At 42.5% G+C, this 18,592-nt stretch overlaps 1 protein-coding gene across 5 annotated transcripts in view; it reads left to right on the forward strand.

Moving 5' to 3' along the window:
* The window catches only part of ATP8A2 (ATPase phospholipid transporting 8A2), a 347,387-nt gene that overhangs the window by 311,436 nt on the left and 17,359 nt on the right, over positions 1–18,592 (forward strand). For 4 of the 5 annotated variants that reach the window (XM_040584302.1, XM_040584303.1, XM_040584304.1 and 1 more), the window contains 2 exons: positions 663–751; positions 7,165–7,269. In XM_040584302.1, the coding sequence (XP_040440236.1) occupies positions 663–751; positions 7,165–7,269 (194 nt within the window). Of the gene's footprint in view, positions 1–662; positions 752–7,164; positions 7,270–9,287; positions 9,325–18,592 lie in introns of all 5 variants that reach the window. The other variant, XR_005826448.1, reaches the window with a different exon arrangement.

Genomic DNA, 18,592 nt, shown 5'->3' on the forward strand with positions numbered 1-18,592 from the left:
CTGGAAGGGTTTCCAGTTATCTTCCTTCTTAAATCCTACCAAGCTTTTTGTTCAAGCATTACAACAAGAAAAATGCAAATATAAACTTTGAGCTCTTTGTTTGTAAAAAAACCCATTTGTAGGATAGGAGTGAATCTTTCCCACCCTGGGTTTCAGGCAGCTGTAGTTTGAAGAGGAAGTTCTGTATTCAAGTGGAATATGACTGAAGCATTTTAGTGAGAAATGTGAAAATTTTTTTCATGTCAGTTTGATGCTGCTCAGAGATATAGAACAGTGGGTAGAAAGAGATTAAGCAAAGGGTACAAAAGTGCAAGCTAAATATACTCACGGTGCTATTCTCCATGAATGAAGATGTGTTTGCCTGGATCCACAAATCAATATCAGTGATTTGGTCAAAACGCTTGATTTTTATTTTTTGAAAATGTATAAGGAATTTAAGATCATAAGCAATGACCAAAATGTGAAAATGCCATTGCTGTTTGTTAATTGTAGGCCTGACTTATGTTAAGAGTTGATGAGACTTACCCCACCAACGGATTTCAACATCACCCACATCATGGATCTGTTTGATGCCATCGCTCTACCTTTTTGCTTGTAAACAAACCCCTTAACATGTAATGGCTTGAAAATATTCATGATTTATGTATTTGTTTTCTTTGCAGGCTGGAATGGTGTTAAGATGTGGATACTTCTGGTTTGGCTTGTTTCTCGTGCCCACTGCGTGCCTTGTTAAAGACGTGGCATGGACAGCGTAAGTCCTGAACCGTTCCTCTCTGTGTTACAGGAATTATTCTGTCGCACATGTTGTCCAGTATTTTCTATAAAGAACTACAAAGCCTTTTAGTGAATGCAAAATGGTGATACTCCTTTGGAAGATGTCTAAGCCAAGTGAAGTGGGACTTATTTCTCTCTCACTTGCCAATACAACCTGCAGTGTGAGAGAATTAGTTAGTCCTGAATCTGAAGGAGGCAGCCATGTGTGTGTAATGAAGATGTGTCATCTTATGATTATTTGTGTTGTCTAGCCTTTAGTTAAATGCAAATTTAAATCAGACATCAGAAATTCTCTGCTCTTAAAAAGGAGCACATAATTTGTTCCATTTGACTAAGGTTAGGTAGAAAGCAATCATGTGGTGCGCTAATCCATACCCAGTAAGCTCCAAGTTCTTTGTCAGCTGCTCTTTAGGCTCTCCTTCAACAGTGGGTCTTCCAAGACATAACTGAGGAAAGAGCAATGCTCTGCACTCTTATGGTTGAAGTCATAATAATTCCTTCCCTGCCCAGAGAGGATGAACAATCCTTGTGAAATACAAGCCTCTTCTCTAAAAACTGTGGTTTCAAAGCATTGCGGAAGGTAAGCAATTTCAAGAACTTCGATTTTAAGGAGCAGCAACTTACCTTCTTTACCATTGCAATTTGAAATGCAGAAGTATCCTTTTCACTTAGAATTTCTAGTGTTTTGTTCAGCTTGCTTTCAATTGTCTTAAGCACCAAAGCTTTCACCCTTTCTCTTGGAAAGATGTGTTATGACCAAGAAGGTTTTATTACATGGATATGTAATAACCTTGTGTGAGGAGGACCCAGGACAGATCCTAGCTGGGGAGATGAGGGAATATAAGTTAGCTTGTCAATTGTCACAAAGGCTGCAAGTGAAAGCATCGTAACATGTACGTAACACTATGCCCCAGGAATGAGCTGTTGGTCAGCCAATGAAGACTCACAGAATCATTTAGGTTGGAAAAGATCTTTAAGATCATCCAGTCCAACCATTATCTGAACACTGCCAAGTCCACCTATTTTCTTTACAGAGAATTGCAGAAAATACTGAAAAAAAACAGAAAGTTTCCCAAACACAGGCACATTTCAAAATTAGCGTAAAAGAATAAATCAGGTTATATGCATATATCTGACAGTCTTTTTTTTTTTTTTTCCTATGGCATTGATAGCACAGCTAAATTAAACTGGTAGTAGGCAAATCTACCAATCAGTAAGCACTTCTTAAATGTTTTCCTGTTTTCTTCTTCAGCTTAATTTTCATGAGCTACACTACTAAAACTAAAACTAGGTATCATAATGTAAATTTTCTGTTCAGGCCAAAAAATGATTTAATAGTCTAGCACACTAGAGGGATTTTTGTTACACTCACTAAACTTCTCCAAGTGAAAATTATTTTAAAATTCTAAAGTTGGGGCCAAAATGTTTAAATTTAGGTACTTAGCTTTGTCTATGACCTGCTTTTTAAAGCTCTGAAAACCAAAAACTTCGAATTCACTTAGCATAACAGGCCCTGCCCCTGTGTCAGGCATTAGTTAAAATTACCTGCTTAGAAGTCATTGGAACTACTTCTGTGATTAAAGCTAAATAGGAGCTGAACTGTTTGTAGCATCAGGGATCAAATACATATTTAGGTGTCCAAGATTACTCTTGAGTTGTTGAAATGTTTTCATGATAGTTGAACATCCCGAAGTTGTTCTCTGTTCTTATTGGTTCTTGGCGAAAATGTCTCAAGAACTGTAATACAAGACCAGACCAAGGTAGGCTCATCCTCAGCTGTCACTCGTTTAAAATTCTGTTACTGACTCACCCTGTTCTTCAGTATTTCTTACAGAAACCTCAGCAACACAATCCTTTCAGTGGTTCAGACCAAGAATGTACAGAGATTGTGAAGCTCTCAAGACAAACACGTATATATATAGACATACTAGGTATTTTCCCAACAGATTTTAAACAGGAGGCTCCTATCAACATTAAGCAAAAAATCTGTTTTCTGGGCAGGGCTACTTTTTTTTTCCTTTAACCCGTCACTGAAAAATTAACACCATTAACATTTTAACTAGGATAAATGAAATGACACAGCTATCAGCACTGCCATATGGAAGGAGTAAAGGTCTGTTTCCTTTCCAAGAGCCTTGCCATTCAAAACTTGAGCCTAAGGCCTCTGGAAATCAGCCGGCACATTTCCACAGCAGTGGTTACACCACATTGCTGTCTGTAATTCAACAGAATCTGGTTTTGGCCGTAAAATTCCAGCAGCTCGGACTTCTCAGAGTCATGGAATTTATCCCTTTCAGTTTCTTTTGGACATGAAGTTATGCACAGAAAGAGCATCCATGTGACCCAAAAGGTACATGATTAATTTCAGTACAAAATAAATATAGTACAGAGGTTTTTGTCTGGAAGAAGGTTAAAAGGGTTAGGAAAGTGTATTTGAAACCCATACAAATCTTTGTTTCTAAACTGCTGTTCTGCATCCCCTATCAAAACTTGTAACGCTGGAAGCAAGAGCTAGTTTTACATGTTGCCTTCATTACACAGGCAACAGTTACCAACACACCTTTTATCTTCCGTGTTTTCTGCAGCTCCAGGGGGTTTTATTTACTTTTTTTTCCTCCCCTTTTAAGTGAATCAAGGAAATGTGGAAAACGTTTTTTTAAGGGAAGGAAGCTTATTATTAATACTTGGCTGCAATACCACATTGTTAACTTCAGTCCACTACCCTGAATGCAGTGGCTTGGTTTGGATTTGTTTTTTTCCTGATAGAAGTCCCAGTTGTGCTACCATTGCAATGAACAGAGCTTTGTAAGGTGAGTGCTTCCTCACAGTTGGCATGTGTCACTTGAATACATGTCACTGGTGCTAGGAAGTCTCAAAATAGCTGAGCCACAAATCAGGGTGGGAGTCGTAAAAACACAAGAGTGTATTACAGCAAAATTAGGCAAGAGGGCAAAGGTTTATTAATAATTGATGTCTCGGTGTTACAGTGAAAAATTTTCTGAGCCTTCCAATCATTACCAAAATCTTCATGTATTTTTTTTTTTTTTACTGTGATGGAAGAAACATGTTGTACACGCCATCTCCACAGTGTAAAGAAGAGAGAAGGTATGAGGAGCTCTTCCTGTCCTTGCACATGCTTGTGGTCCCTGGAGCATAAGACTCCTAAAATGGCGTTGAGGATAATGAGCCAGAGTAAAGGTGTCATCGTGTTTCAGAAAAGTTTGAGTGTGACCATGCTTCTCCCTGGCAGATTCTGGCCTCCCAAACCCCCCTAAATATTCTCCTGAGGCAGTGGAGTGAAGCTGTGCACTTCCCTGGCTTGGAAGGGGAAGGGCCACCCAAAATACAAAGATAACGTTTTGCCTCTTCTTATGGTCCATGATCTTTATATCCCAGTGTGTGAGGGGAAAGGCGAGTTTGTCTTCAGGTAGTGCATCAGTTTTCAGCTGAACATAACACTGAACACAAGATCTCATCATTTATTGAGGACTGATTGTGCATCTAGGGCAACTTGTGAAGTACCAGGTAAAAGCCAAGTCTTCTACCTGTATTTTTGCATATCAGAAGTTATTAATGCACTGTTGTGAAAAAGTCATGAAGTATCCAGTCCTGCTGCCAGCAGTCCATGGAATATTTGCAGTTGACTTTGATAGGAGCAATCCCAAGCTCTGAGGCAATTGTAATACCATATTTTAGTATTTGCTTTTGGAGAAACGTGTGGATAGGTTAGCTCAGGTCCTTTTTATAAATACTTAATTACTGACTCTTTCATGGATGCTCTTGCTTTCAAGTTGAAGGGATGACTCAGTGCATGACAATTACCTGTGGGTTTATTGTTGCTTTATGGATACCCACCACACCAGAGGCAGAGACCATTTATTTCATCATTTCACACTACTTAAAAAATACTTTGGTACCCTCAACTTTAGGACAACAGTATTTTTTCCATATTGTGAAATAGCTGTGCAATGGCTCTTTGTGCTGTGCTACACCAACTGGACTTCGCTTAGGCTCCATTCTGTAAAATTTTGAATTCAGTATTTGCTCTAAGGGAAAAGACAAAAATCTCTTTATCTTGCCGCGTACTGTAAGATATAACATGGAACCTTATGAGAGACTGAATAACTTGTAGATTTCTGTGTTCTTGTCTGTGGGGAAAACTGGTTGGAAATTATTTTAAAAGTTCCAAATATGCTCAGTCTTCAAGTTTGCAATAGTAGGTATAGCCTCTTTTTAAAGGTAAGAGATGAGTTCAAGGTCAACATTTCAGTGTAACTCAAATGAAATGTTTACTGAAATGAAGGTGTGTGATAGTGAAGCCAACTGTAAAGATTATAAGAATTAATAGCTCAAAACTTTCTCATTTTAATCACTATAGTTTCCCTTCCTCAAAGAGGAGACCAGTCTAATCATTAGCCTAAGTAGTTATCGGAACTTGAATCTAATTAATTTCTGTGCAGCTATTTGTAACTTCAGTTTTTGAAACATGCACTGTAAAAACATCCTTGCTGCTGATCTCTTCCATCACAGTACATTGGTGTTCCCTTGCAAAACACACACCTCTGGTGGTTTGTTTTAATAGGGTGCTCTTCTGAGTACATCCTGATATTCTTTACCTCCAGATTTTGCCGTGATTTATCTTTTGTTGTTCTATTTTTTTCCTCTTATATGCAGATGTGTTTTGAAAAGTAGTTTTAATTTAGTTTCTCATTTTGAGACATTGGGGGCCTAATCAGCAATACAAAGACCACAGGACTTGGATAACCTAGTATTAATATGAAGACACTGTCATCTAAAATAGTACCAGCAAAGATTTTGTGGTCTTTGTTATTCCCCATGGAAGAAGTAGTAAGAATCATGCTTTTTAAAAATAAATGCATCTTCATTATATTTTAATTACCTATACAGCAGCTATTATTTTTCTGCTAGAGGGAATTTTACATTGGTTTACATCTTTGGTTAAAGATTATCTGCATATAAGACTTTTACAAAATTTGTAAAGAAATTTTTGCCACCTCTAGAGTTGAAGACTATTACTTTAATCATAGAATGGTTTGGGTTGGAAGGGACCTTCAAGATCACCTAGTCCCACCCCCCTGCCATGGGCAGGGACACCTCCCACCAGACCAGGCTGCTCACAGCCCCATCCAGCCTGGCCTTGAGCGCTGCCAGGGATGGGGCAGCCACAGCTGCTCTGGGCAACCTGTGCCAGGGCCTCACCGCCCTCACAGGAAATAATTTCTTCCTAATATTGAATCTAAATCTACTCCCTTTAAGTTTAAAACTATTTCTTGTTGTCCTATTGCTACATGCCCTTGCAAAAAGTCCCTCTCCAGCTTTCCTGTAGGCTCCTTTAGGTGCTGGAAGGCTGCTCTAAGGTGTCCCTGGAGCCTTCTCTTCTCCAGGCTGCACAACCCCAACTCTCTCAGCCTGTCTTCATAGGAGAGGTGCTCCAGCCCTCTCATCATGCCATGAAGGAAGTGATGTCTCAACCAATTCGGCGCCATCTTGTTTTCAGGCTTATTGTGTAGTCAGGTGCAAATCAACATTACCTTACAGGACTTCTTTAAGTTACACAGAAAGAAGCAGCTAATCAAAACCTGCCTGTTGGAGGAAGTTCCCCGTGTTTTGTATTATTGCTTGTACATGCCATGCAGAGGGGACTAGATCATGTCCTTATATCAATGTAACTTACGCTGAAGAGCACGGGAGCAGTAGGCGAAACTGGGGAAAAAAAAAGGCCCAGGTCTCTTCATGGGGGACATTGCTCTCCAAATTTTCGTTGCACAAGTGATACATGGATTGCTCTTTGAATCCCCCAGCCGAGAAAAGAGGACATAGCCACTCTTGTTACCGCCACTTTGAAAGCTCAGTGGGGCGAGAGGTGCCTTTCCAAGTCATGTGAGACTGATAAATGAAAATAAAGGGGCTTGAATGGCAATTATTATCTGAGACTCTCCTCAGGTTCTCAGAGCAGCACTACATGTAGCTCAAAAGACAGAGTAGAATCATGTTTTCCTGCCATGAATATTCAGTGAATCCCAGCTCTTTTGTGTGAACACCCGGGTCCTGCACAGTCCCACGGCAGCAGGTCAGGTCTCCGTGGTCCTGGGGCTTTGCTGCTCGGTTCCATTTGGAGTGTTGTGTTGAAGCGGCCAAGCTCTGCGCAATTTGAAGTCCTTCTGATTTCTCATGTCTTAATGTAGTATTTCCCAGGTATTGTGAACCTGAACTGACTGGATACATACACTGTGCCTTATTTCCCAAATCTTTCAATGGAAGGCCCTGCATTTCTCATCTGAGAGGTGAAATTGGGATTTTGTAGCAAAACAAATGTTCACAGGGCGCTTTTTGTTTTGTTTTCCTTTTTGTCTTTCCCTTGTGGTACAGGGCCAAGCATACCTACCATAAAACTTTGCTGGAGCAAGTTCAGGAGTTGGAGACGAAGACGAGAGAGCTGGGAAAAGCCATGCTTCGTGACAGTAATGGAAAGAGGTGAGGCAAGCCTATGCTAATGTTTAAAACAGGCTCTTCTTGTCCACTCCCACCCCTGTGTCTCATCCACTGTGCAAATCTGATTCTAGACAGGGTAACAAGACTTCTTGTCTGTATTGTTAATTTATTGTTGTTCCTCTTCATATGTGTCTGTTGCCCCTACCAAAATCAGCCCTTCCAGTTTCATTTCTCCTGCGTAACTGCTGCGAGGCTCTGTTGGAAACTGCTGCTCTGTCTTCTGCCTGGTAACATGTAGTGCTGTTACCTGGCCACTGAGCCGGACTGGTTTTGAAAGGACTTTGTATGAAAAAAAAAAAAAATATCTGATATTCCCTCACATACACACACACCCCTCAGGGGAGGGAACTGTCTGTAACTCAAGATGTGAAGACTGTAGCTAAGAGGAGAACTGGCTGATCCAGTGTACCCTACAACCCTACAACAGTCTCACTTGAAGGATTATTTTATTTTTTTGCTTTTTTTTCCACTGTAGCTTACAGGCCTCTGCTTCCAGGGTTCTCAGTTTCTTGTTGTGCCTTTCCATTATATCCACACCATATGGACTTGAATATATTGCTATTATTGAATCTTTCATTGTAAGGGGAGAGTATGTGTTGTGTGGGAACTTTTGTCTCTTCTGAAAGAAGCTAAAGAAAATCATAGTGAGGCTTTTGCATCCAACAGTTTCATTTACCAACTCAGAATGTGGTTCTGCATCAGCTGGTCGGAAAAGCTCCCCAAGTTCAAAAAGGTTTTAGAACCAACTCTTCTGTTCCTTACACAATATGGTACCACATGACTTGCTAAGAAACTACATGATCATTAAACTGGATTTTAGCAAACCTTATAAACTAGCAAACTGAGTGGAATGGGGCTTTTAAAAGATTTTGTTCTTCTGGGGCAGGGTCATCCTTTGAACCTTTGATGTCTATTCTAAGGTAAACTAATTGCCATATTGTAGCTGCTGCTAAGACGAGCGGTTAGTAGATTTTTTTCAACAGAACTTGTGAGTTAATAAGCACTATTTTTAGGGAAAATGATCAGGGAGTGAGTTTACCAAGACTGTAGTAAACTGAAAAGCTTTTAAAAATGCTTGTGTGAACTTCAATGAGTTTATAAGATGTCCTTAGTGACCAGAGTTCATTTCTCAGAGGCCAAGGCAAAGTAAACAGTGTTATTGATTAAGATCACTTCAAAACACTTCATATGTTCAGTTTTCATTTCGAGTAATTTTTCTGCTGTGACTTTTGGATCCTACAAAACATGATTTATAAATTGTGCTCACTTGCAAAAGTTGCAAACTACACATCAAATAATTTAAAAAGAAAAAGCAACGTTTGCAGCATTGGTCAACAAAGGCAACTTTCTGTGCCACAATTAAAACCAACAAAGATGCCTAAAATCAGGTGTTTAATTCAAAATGAACCTTTAAGAGGGCTAACTTTGAAGTCAATTGGAGCCAAAGTGCTTGGTACCAAAATCAGATGAGCCTCCCAGGCAAGAAAGGTGTAACTTGGTGTTGTGAGGCGGTGACTGACAGACTGATCAAATGCCATGCAAGTGGAATCCAAGCCGGCAGAAAACTGGTCGTTCCCAGGCACGTGGCACTGGTAGTATGAGCCCCTTGGGTGTTGCTGTGGTTCCTATCATTGCATAGGATGTGAAGTTACATTGGTGCTGGTGTGTAACATTTGTGTTTTCCTGCCAGTGTTTAGTGCCGGTTATCAATAGCCAGAGAGGAGAGCGAGTCAGCTTTTTGCCTGATGAGTCCCTGGGTTGCAAGGTGGCTTGACATACTGTTAATAGTGTGAGAGACAGTTAGTATTTGATCTGTTTATATGTGCCTGTACGTATTTCCAAGAACTGGATGCATTTCTTCTGTGTTTATACACTGTCCTGACTTTCTGTAAATTTAATGGCCGTGTTGTAATTAATTCATATACTACATGTTTTCGTAGCCTTTCATTTTATTACATTCTCACTGCAAACGCTTTCATCTGCATTCCTCCTCCATACAGCTTCACTTCATTCTCGAAACGCTTGCATGGAGATGATGTAAGGAATCCCTTCTGGCCCTCCTTCCCATTCTCCCTCCCCCCTTCTTTCCATGCATTTGTTTGTTCTCCTTCCTAATTGCTCCCAGATTTTCTGGGTGGTCCATCTGTGAACTAGATAATGGTAGAGTGCCTCTGCCTGCTAGGAGCTGATGTGCTGTGCTTGTGATGTGGCCTCCTGAGTGCTCTTCAGAGTTGTTCTGTCTTTTATCTCCTTTGTTTGTCTCCTGGCTCTTTCACACCTGCTAGAAATCCTGTGCTTGTCCAAAGGGAAGGGTGAGGGTGGGAAAGAAGCTGAGTGGGAACTTTCTGCAGTCACAGCCTCTCTGGTTCGTGTTCTTTATTTTTTAAAGATTTCCTTGAAGCCAGTGGAAACAAGTGCTGAGATGCACGCGCCGCTCTCCCCTCCTGCCCGCAACCCCATTGCTCTCGGGATATTTCTGGCAGTGTGACACTATGCAGGAAGGGAAAGTAACCAGTCTCCTCGTTTCTAGCAGGAAGTGGAGAGATGCATTAAAACTGCACAGGTCCATCCGTCACCTCCAAGTAACAGTGTTAGCTCTTGGTTGGAAGTGTTCTTGAAAACATACCCATTAGGTGTTGGTTTGTGCAGGCAGCTGTGGAAGATAAGCTGGCTGTCATCAGGGTCTATTTTCCTGGCCCACATAGTGGACGCTATTTTTGTTCAGTGTTTTTCACAAACAAACAACACAAAATCACACCCAATTACAGATAAGAGAAGGATTTAAGGAGCTATTTTCTTTTATCATTGCCTAGACCTTAAGCAAAAAAATGAGGTGCAAGATCTGAATGTTTAGGATTTATTTGCTAAACAAAAAGCAATTCACAAAGCCCAGAAAGCAGTGAGTGCATATGTGCTTGCACAACAGGATGCCAACAATTTACTGTGGCTCAGCTGAATTTCTGTAAAATGTGACCAGGGTAGCACCTGGGTCCTCACTGCACTTGGGGAAGGAGCGCTGGGAGATCTGCGTGTGCCGCGTGATACCTAAATACGCACACCGTGTCTCAGAGGGTCTTCACCCTGCCAACTGTTCTTGTTAGACACATTTTTCCAAGTTAATAAAAACACCAGTGCTTATTTTCTGCTCTTCAGAATCTTAGCCCCTTTGAATGGTCTCTAAAATTGTATTTTCTTGTATCTATCTCAAAAAGCAGGTGCAAATTTTTGCACAGGGAGCAAACAGCAAGGCAAATGGTAGATCAGGGAGTGTCTAACCTGCACAGGGAAGAGTGTCAGCACCCTAAGCACTACACCTGGGTCCCCAAAACCTTGCAGATAACATTAGTGTAATGTGTGGACGTTATATCAAGTGTATTGTTTTGAGCTGTAAAGGGCCATGTTCTCATTTCTCTCTCTCTCATCTGGACAGCTAAAAACTTACTTTCCTTGGAAGCTGGGATGATCACAGGATCAGATGATTCCAGGAGCAGATTTCATCAGGGGAAACGAGTATCTGGAAAACCAGCAACTCCAGAAATAGTTTGGGAAGCAGAGGAGAGAGTGTGCAGTTAAGGGACTGGTGATGAATCCCATGCCGTGCCTGCCTGCTTGTGGAAGATGAGTGCTGACACTTGCCCTCCCCAGCCTGGCACCCAGCAGTGCTGGGCTGGACTCCAGCCCAGCCGTAATGTGAGGAAGCCTTGGTGCAGGATGGGAGAGAGGCTCCCTGGCACTCTCATGTAACAAAAGGCAGGATTTAACACTAAATTTACATGAATTTGGAGAGGTGAGAGGGGCAGCTCGTGTGCCAAAGCAAACATGGACATGTGGAGACACCTGCCCAGCAGACCTAATCATGTTAACATGTGAGATTTACACAGAGAAAACAAACAGGTATTCTTCAGGTTTGTGTTCAAAAGCGGCATTGAGTTCAGCTGTAGAGATTTTTGTGTCTTTAAGTTTACAATGAAATCTTGGCTCATAGAGGGTCAGATCTTGAAGTCCTCGTTTGCTTTTCACTCCATCTAACCTCTCATTGAAGTCAGCAGGAGTTCAGGTGGAGTGAAGCCTGATTAGGGACCAAAGCAAACTTTACTTTGGAAACCCATGTCACTTCATTGCTCCACTGGCCAACTAACAGAGAGCAAGCAAAGCTGTGCAGCACCCTCCTTGCGACAGTACATTTCCTGTTTCAGAGGGTTTCTCTGTCTTGGAATTGCTAGAGAGGTCCCTTTTGAAAGTAGCTTTTTGGTTGTTTTTCTGTTCTGTTTTTAATCAGTTGGTGGCCGGGATTAGACAACTGTTTGATATTGAGGAACAATGTAGCTTTCATGATTTAAGTACTTTACAAGGAGCTGAAGGGTCCGTCTGGGGTGTTGCAGAGAAGTACCTGCCAATCACTGAGTACTGGGAAGAATTTCTTTGAATTATTCAGAAATCTGGAATGTCTTGTCTTCAACAAAGGTGAAGGGAAGTGAGTACAGAACTAGCAAGGTATAGTTGCGAGCAAGAAGAAAGCACTGCGGTATGCTTTTGCACAGCATTTTTCAGTATGCCTTTTTACTACTTCTGCTTTCAGGCACCCACTGACGATAGCTAGCCACCTCTTTCTTTGATCTCCACTTCACAAAACAAATACTGTTTTTCAGTGTATCTAAAACAGCAGTTCCCCACAGTCTCTCCGTTGTCTGCCTTCCACAAGGAGACAGGCTGGTGGAGATTCTCTTTCATTTAAGTGCTTCTCACCAAATCTAACTCTGTTGCTTTAGTGAAATGGGCATGACCAGCTCTCACCCTGAGAGCAAGCTGTCTTATTTATCTTAGCCTCGGTTTTATTTGGTGGGTGAGGGCAGATGCCTATCTCATTTCAATAGCTGCGTGACCCGATGGGCGATCAGTGAGCTGACACAGGTGCCCGTGGAGACTTGCCCACTCCACAGGTCCCTGGGGAAGAGCAAGAAGAGAATGTGGGAATCCTGACTCAGGCTTGTGGCTGTGCTCGGCGCCGAGAGCAGCAGAGCCCTTAGCCTCGTGCCGGCAGCAGCAGAAATGATAAAAAAGACTTAACTTTTAACAAACCCATGAATGAGCTGAGGACCTGATCTCATGGTTCCTGAGGAAGAGGCAAGCTTTTTCATTAAGATCAAGAGGAATGAGGCTTGGGCTCATTATATTTCAAAGCACTTTGTCTCTTTATTGATGCATTTCAAATTACATCTGCTTGAATAGGGAGACCGTGCCGGTACGGCCCCTTCACATCAGCAGGTACAATGAATCTTACTTGAAACAAACTCAGACTTGTGTTTTCAACTGGTTAAATGACATTGGGTGTTTGGAGCCAAATTCTTGTTTCATGAATGTGTTGACTTCAGTGTATTTACTCAGGATACGCATGACTGTGATGTGAACGTGGCCCATCCAGTGCAGCTGAGCGTAAAATGCGGTTGAAAAGGGGAGAGGTGTAATTTGGGTTTTGAGGTTTCAGAGTCTTTTTATCAATTTTTCCAGATGTTCTTGACACCGTTTCTGGGAAGCAAAGGCGAGATTTCTCCACCAGTGTACACAACAAAGTGACTGGCATATTTACGATTTTTTCCTTGCAGCTCTTCTAGTAAAAAGATATTAGACTCCTTTTACTAGCAAAAAGCACATAAAATTATATCAATGGGGTTTTTTTTTAATTCTTTGATTCCATATGGTAAACTTTCATGTACAGTAGGTGGAAAATGCGTAATTTTGTTTTATTTTACTCTTGTCTCTTTCTCCCTCCCTCCTGTCCTATATCAGTAAGGAATCATGACTTTATTTCCTCGTTTTAGTATGTAATGTTAATTTCCGGCATTTCTAACCCCTGTGTGTGCGGCAGTTGAAGTTATTAGGTTTGATTCTGCTCCAGGTTGAGCAGTGGGCAGGCTGTAGGGCAGAATTGGGAAGGAGCAGAGGGCAGAGAGGGTTTCAGAAGCCAGCCAGAGGGATGAAGAGGGATTTAAACCATTGCACAGCTTAGTTTAAATCAAAAAACTCTCCAAGTTGGTTTTGGACCCAAGTGCCCAGCTGCTAGGGCAAACCAGTGGGAGCTGACATGCCCTTTCTCTAGTGCAATTGTTTATTTCGCATCCTGAATGTGCCTATCACATAATCTTGAGGCGTATCCAGTGCACAAATAGGGTTAAAACCTGGTGACCTGGAGAAGGATTTAGTGCTGTGATCAAATCTACTAGTAAAGTCAAAGTTGACAGAGGTACAGTATCAGCATAAAGGCCAAAATGAAGCTGTAAATTGAAAGGAAAGATTAGAAAAAAGAGAACATAACAAGACAAGAGTTAAAACTGATTAAGGGGCCAATCTCTCTGATGCCTAATCCTGAGTTACTGGGTTGGGCACTGGGGAACTCCAGGGGGGAGAGAAGAAGAAATCTTCCCTCCAGGCTGCACAGCAGGAGAACTGCTCCATAACAACTATTCCAGCCTAATGGCTTCAGCAGTTGGCCTCAGCTCCTCCACTGGCTAACCCCTCTGGCAGGGAGGCAGGACAGCCTGTGTTCACGCCTCTGATTCGTGGCAAAGAGTTAAGTTACGGGTAGCAAGGACAAGAAAACAGACCTTGTACTACATGTGAAGTATTTAGTGGACAATTACAAACTACTTAAAAGCTTAAAGAAAAGCAATTTGGTTTTCTGCAGATTAACCAAATGTCCTGGGCTTTGCGCTCAGTTGTATCCAGAGGCTTTCAAAGTTCATCAGTTTTCCTCGTTGCCTTGAGCTGTTCTTCAGCTTTTTATTCTCTAAAGAAAAGGAAGGAAAAAACTGATAGGAAAAGTTTAGAGTTTTTGAACACAGCAGTCGTTTTAACTTTAGTTAAAGTATCTAAGTAGGCTTTTTTAAAACCAAAAAGTTCGGATTAAAAAAAAAAAAAGCCACCAAAACCAAACACAGACAAATAAACAAAACCCCCACCTTTACATAGAGACCAAGCATGGAAAACTTCAGTTTCCAAGGTGACTACTTCTAAAAAAAATGAGTGAGTAGGCAAAGAATGTTTATAATTGCAACTGTATTGTCACCTTATCTATAGAGGATATGACCAAGCACCCACTAGAGTAAGTGCAAAGTGAGGCACTTAGGGACAAGAAGTAAACAGCACTGATACCAAAAGGAGGATAGCTGAAAAGCAGCAAGCCACACTTAGACTTTTCTGCTCCTCAGACATTTAAATTGAGTCAATTCCCACATTTCGGAAAGGCTGAAGGCAAAACTGGGCAGCTTCAAAATTTGTGTTTAGTTGGCTTAGGGACAGCTGACAGTGACACCCCCACATACCCCCTGCTACGTGCTTAATGTTTGCAGTGCTTAGAAATTGAGGACACTCTAAGCAGAGAGAGATCTTGTTATTGTCTTGGGGTTGTTGCTTTTCAGAGAGGTATGCGATGTTTAGTGTCTGCTTTTTTTAGGTATTTTTTTAAAAGGTGCTTGGCAGTACTGTTGCCTTGCGGTGGGCTGACCCTGGCTGGATGCCAGGTGCCCACCAAAATGGCTCTGTCACTCCCCTTCTGTCTCAAAGCCAGCTGGCATTGGCTCTGTTGGACGTAGGGGAAGCTTCTAGCAGCTTCTCACAGAAGCCACCCCTGTAGGCCCCCCCCTCCCACCACCAAAATCTTGCCATGCAAACCCAATATATTTCTGTTCAAAGAAGTAGTCCTGGAAATAAGTTTAGGAATAACAGCCTCAAAAATGAAGGCTAGAACGGCTTGTCCAAGTGATTTTAAGAGTCAAAGGAGGGATCTGTTTGGCCTTTCTACCTTAGGACATTGTTAATGACAAAAGGAAATGTAAATTGTCCAAATGTAAATCGTCCTTGCTGGTCACCAGAAGGAAAAGCTTGGTCCTGCTTTTAGCTGTACAACTTCAAGGATCAACATGAAGAAGAGGATTTTGTGGGCTTCAAGTGGAGAATTTGGTCCTAGAACTCTACGTGCAGTGCGGGTGCTGCACGTGGGGGGCTGGCTGAAGCCTGTGGTGTGCCTTGACCCCTGCCCGCTGTTGCAGGGTGGTTCTGTCACTGGCACAAGGTGATGTGCCAACACGGGTAGACGTGCCTGCACCTGACATGCTGGGGTCCTACGTTCAAACCCCTGAGATGTAATGGGGAAGGAAAGCTGCTGCTTTGGTGAAGTAGCATGCCACCAGGCCAAATCACAAGCTGTAACAATAGTGTTGCTCCAGGGCATTGGCAAGGGTCCTGTGTCTGTGGGGTTTGTTGGTGTGGTTGCAGGGCTGGCTTCAGAGTTTCCTTGACTGTTCCCTACCAGCCGTGGTCGCATGAGCCCATCTCCATCCCCATACCCTGTCTCCTCGGTTGGATCAGCTCAGCTGTTTGTGGGTCGATGCGATAAATGAGCTGAAGGAAGTGGGGTCGGGAGCGCTGTCAGGTTCTCCAACCAACTGGCAAAGGTGGGAGCTCCTTTAGCCATCTGTCACCACAAAGGACATTCGAGGAGTCGCTGCTGAAGTTGTGTGGCACTCAACCTTTTCACATCCAGGCAGGATAAACAGCCTGCAGCTGTCAATACGCTGCGCTGGGTACTGTGTGTTGCTGGCCCGGAGAGCTTGCCACCACATAGCTGCTTTAAGCACGCTCCAGGCCAGTCTTGCAGGGCCACGCATCCAGATACATTTGATGCTTAATGGGCAAGCATTTGGCTGGATAATGTCAAATATAACTCACAAAGAAGGGAAGTTCCTTAAAAAATTGCCTCCTATCTAGGGAAAGGGAGTTTCCCTTCTGTTGCTGTGACATGTGGTTGGGAAGCAGCTGAAGGGGAGCTGCTGCATTAACAAGGTCTGGAGATGTTACACCATGGCAGGGCATAAGGCCTCGAGCTTCCCTGGAAAGCTGGCTATTGCTGAACCCTCAGCAAGGACTCGGTGCTCCTTAAAGCCTGGCTGTCTTGGTGCAGGTGTCACCTCTGATGGGTAGCTTCTTGTGCCTCTCAGCCTGTGAGTGGCACAGGCCATGCTTCTGTCTTCATTTCCCTGTGGTTTGTGCCTGGTGACCCTTTGGTCTTCTAGCCATGGTCTGGATTTTTGTTGACAGCTTGCAGAGTATTTACAGAAGAATGTGAAAGGAGCATGGATTTGGATGCCTCTTTATTTCAGTTGGATCCTGAGTAATTAAAGAGCAGTGTGTGTTGATGCTGACTCTGCAAAGAAAATGCTGATTTTTGTTTTACTGTTTATATGCCTCAGACACTTCTTTGTGAAATGCCCCAGAGATTTCCTTTGATTATACTGTAGCTTCATTATCAGTAGTGCCTGTTTGCCTTTTAAATTAAAAAGACCTCCTACTCTGACCTCATAGTAAAACATTCCTGCAATCCAATGCTAGATAACCAAAAATAACATTTCCCCTTTGTGGATCGGAAGAGAAAAACCAGCAGAAGCCTGTAGCTGCTACTTCTGCTGTTCTGTAGGAGGGTGATTCCTCACTGTTACGTCTCCAAAGTCCAAAGGGAGGATGGGGGTGCATTTGGTCACTCAGCCAGTCAAGCGTTTCTTCCACAGCCCTAGGTTGGTTGGGGTATTTGAGTATTCAGAGTTTTGCTGAACCCCCAACATTAGTGTGAATTGCGTTTGAGATTATTTGCATGCTCTAATTTTTAATTCCTGGTCTGTAAGAACGATGGGTTTACATTTTCCTTACACAGAGTCCATGTTAGTTGTCATCTCTCTGCCCGCTGCATAGCTCTTTAACAACTCCCTTATGTGAATTCAGGTAATGCACTTGAGTCCAAACTAAAAACCAAGTTGAACTGAAGCCTGTGGCTGTGTTGGGGGAGTGGACTCGGCCAACAGGGAGCATCTGAGGAAGAAAAATAGGTCTCCTCCGGCCAGTTACAAAGCTGTGGTCACAGACGTTGCCTGGGTTACAGTACTTGCTCTTTGTCCAGCAGGGCCATGACTGATGCTGTAAGTCTTTAAGCAGCATTATGCTGCATGGAAGGTGACAGGTGGAACTTGCGAATAAACCTCAGGAATACTTGGCGTGTTCTAGCAGCTACAGAGGGATCTACGAGTCCCCTCTGCCAGGTCATGCTTGGGGAGAAGTTGCAGTGCTTGAATCTCTGGTTCTTCTTTCGAAGAAATGTAATGAAGTTTGAGAATCAAGAGACTGAAAGGAAAAACAACAATCTGCTTGTAAACAGTTTGGTGATCAGGATTGTTCAAAGCTGGAGAAGTCTGTTTCAGACTATTTTTTTTTGCTCTTCATATTTTATGTTGATGTAACTTTTGGTGACAAACATGTCAACAAAGAAACAGCAAAATTCAGTGTAAGTTACTGTTTGAATGTATGGAAGAAATCCATTATTAGGTGTTTATTCTAAATTTTAAAAAGGGAGAGAAGAGTATCTTCTCCACTCAAAACCTAATCCACAGCTAAAAATGACAGGGACAGAAACTTCCTGGTCTTTTACCTTGTGTTTTAGCCACACTATATATTTTGCAAACATTTTCTTCTCCCCTCCCTCCCTCCCTCTGTGCTGTCGCAGCGTGAGAACAACACGTTGCAAGTTGTTTCTTCCAACAGGAGAGGAATGCAGGCCAGCCAGGGCTTCTCAGGCAGCAACATGTTTAACAGAGTGTGTGACAGTAGAAGGAAAGAGGCTGAACAAGGGTTTGTCTGCTGCTCCATTTGAAAATGCATATGGGCAAGGAGGGAAGTTTAGGAGTTAAGGGCAGAATTTCAGCCTATACTTTGGAGAGTTTTTGTTTTAAATTAAGCTGTGCAATGATTTACCTGCTGCTAAATGCTGTGGCAGCCCTGGACAATAGGATGACGGTGACAGTGCACCTGTGGGCAGTAGGGCGTGGGGGTTCATAGCTGTTCAGGTGACAGGAAAAACAGCTGCATGCTTGCTTACCTATGGACGTACATACTGTGCTTGCCCTCTGGGCTTACCCATGGACACTGGGTATCTTGCAGTGAAGAGCCATGCTTCTGCCACAGGTTCTTCGGATTTTTTAAGGCAGAGGGATAGCAGCTGGGATATGTGCTGTTGTGTTTTATTTGTGTCATCTTTAGCAAGCCTGGTAAGGCTTCACTGGTTACCTCAGTTCTTCCTTCTAGAAACTAGAAAAACAGAAAACCAAATCATTGTATATGTGTGTATCTGACTGAATTCTGCATAATCCAGAAGGGCAGGGAGTTAAACCCAATGGTAACTAAGTGTCTTTGCCCATTTGGAGCGCCAGTGCTCTCTGTCTCCTCTAGTAACTCATAACAACACACAAACGCATTTCTTAAGAGT

Source organism: Falco naumanni, chromosome 2, assembly GCF_017639655.2.
Source record: "Falco naumanni isolate bFalNau1 chromosome 2, bFalNau1.pat, whole genome shotgun sequence".
NCBI lineage: Eukaryota > Metazoa > Chordata > Aves > Falconiformes > Falconidae > Falco > Falco naumanni.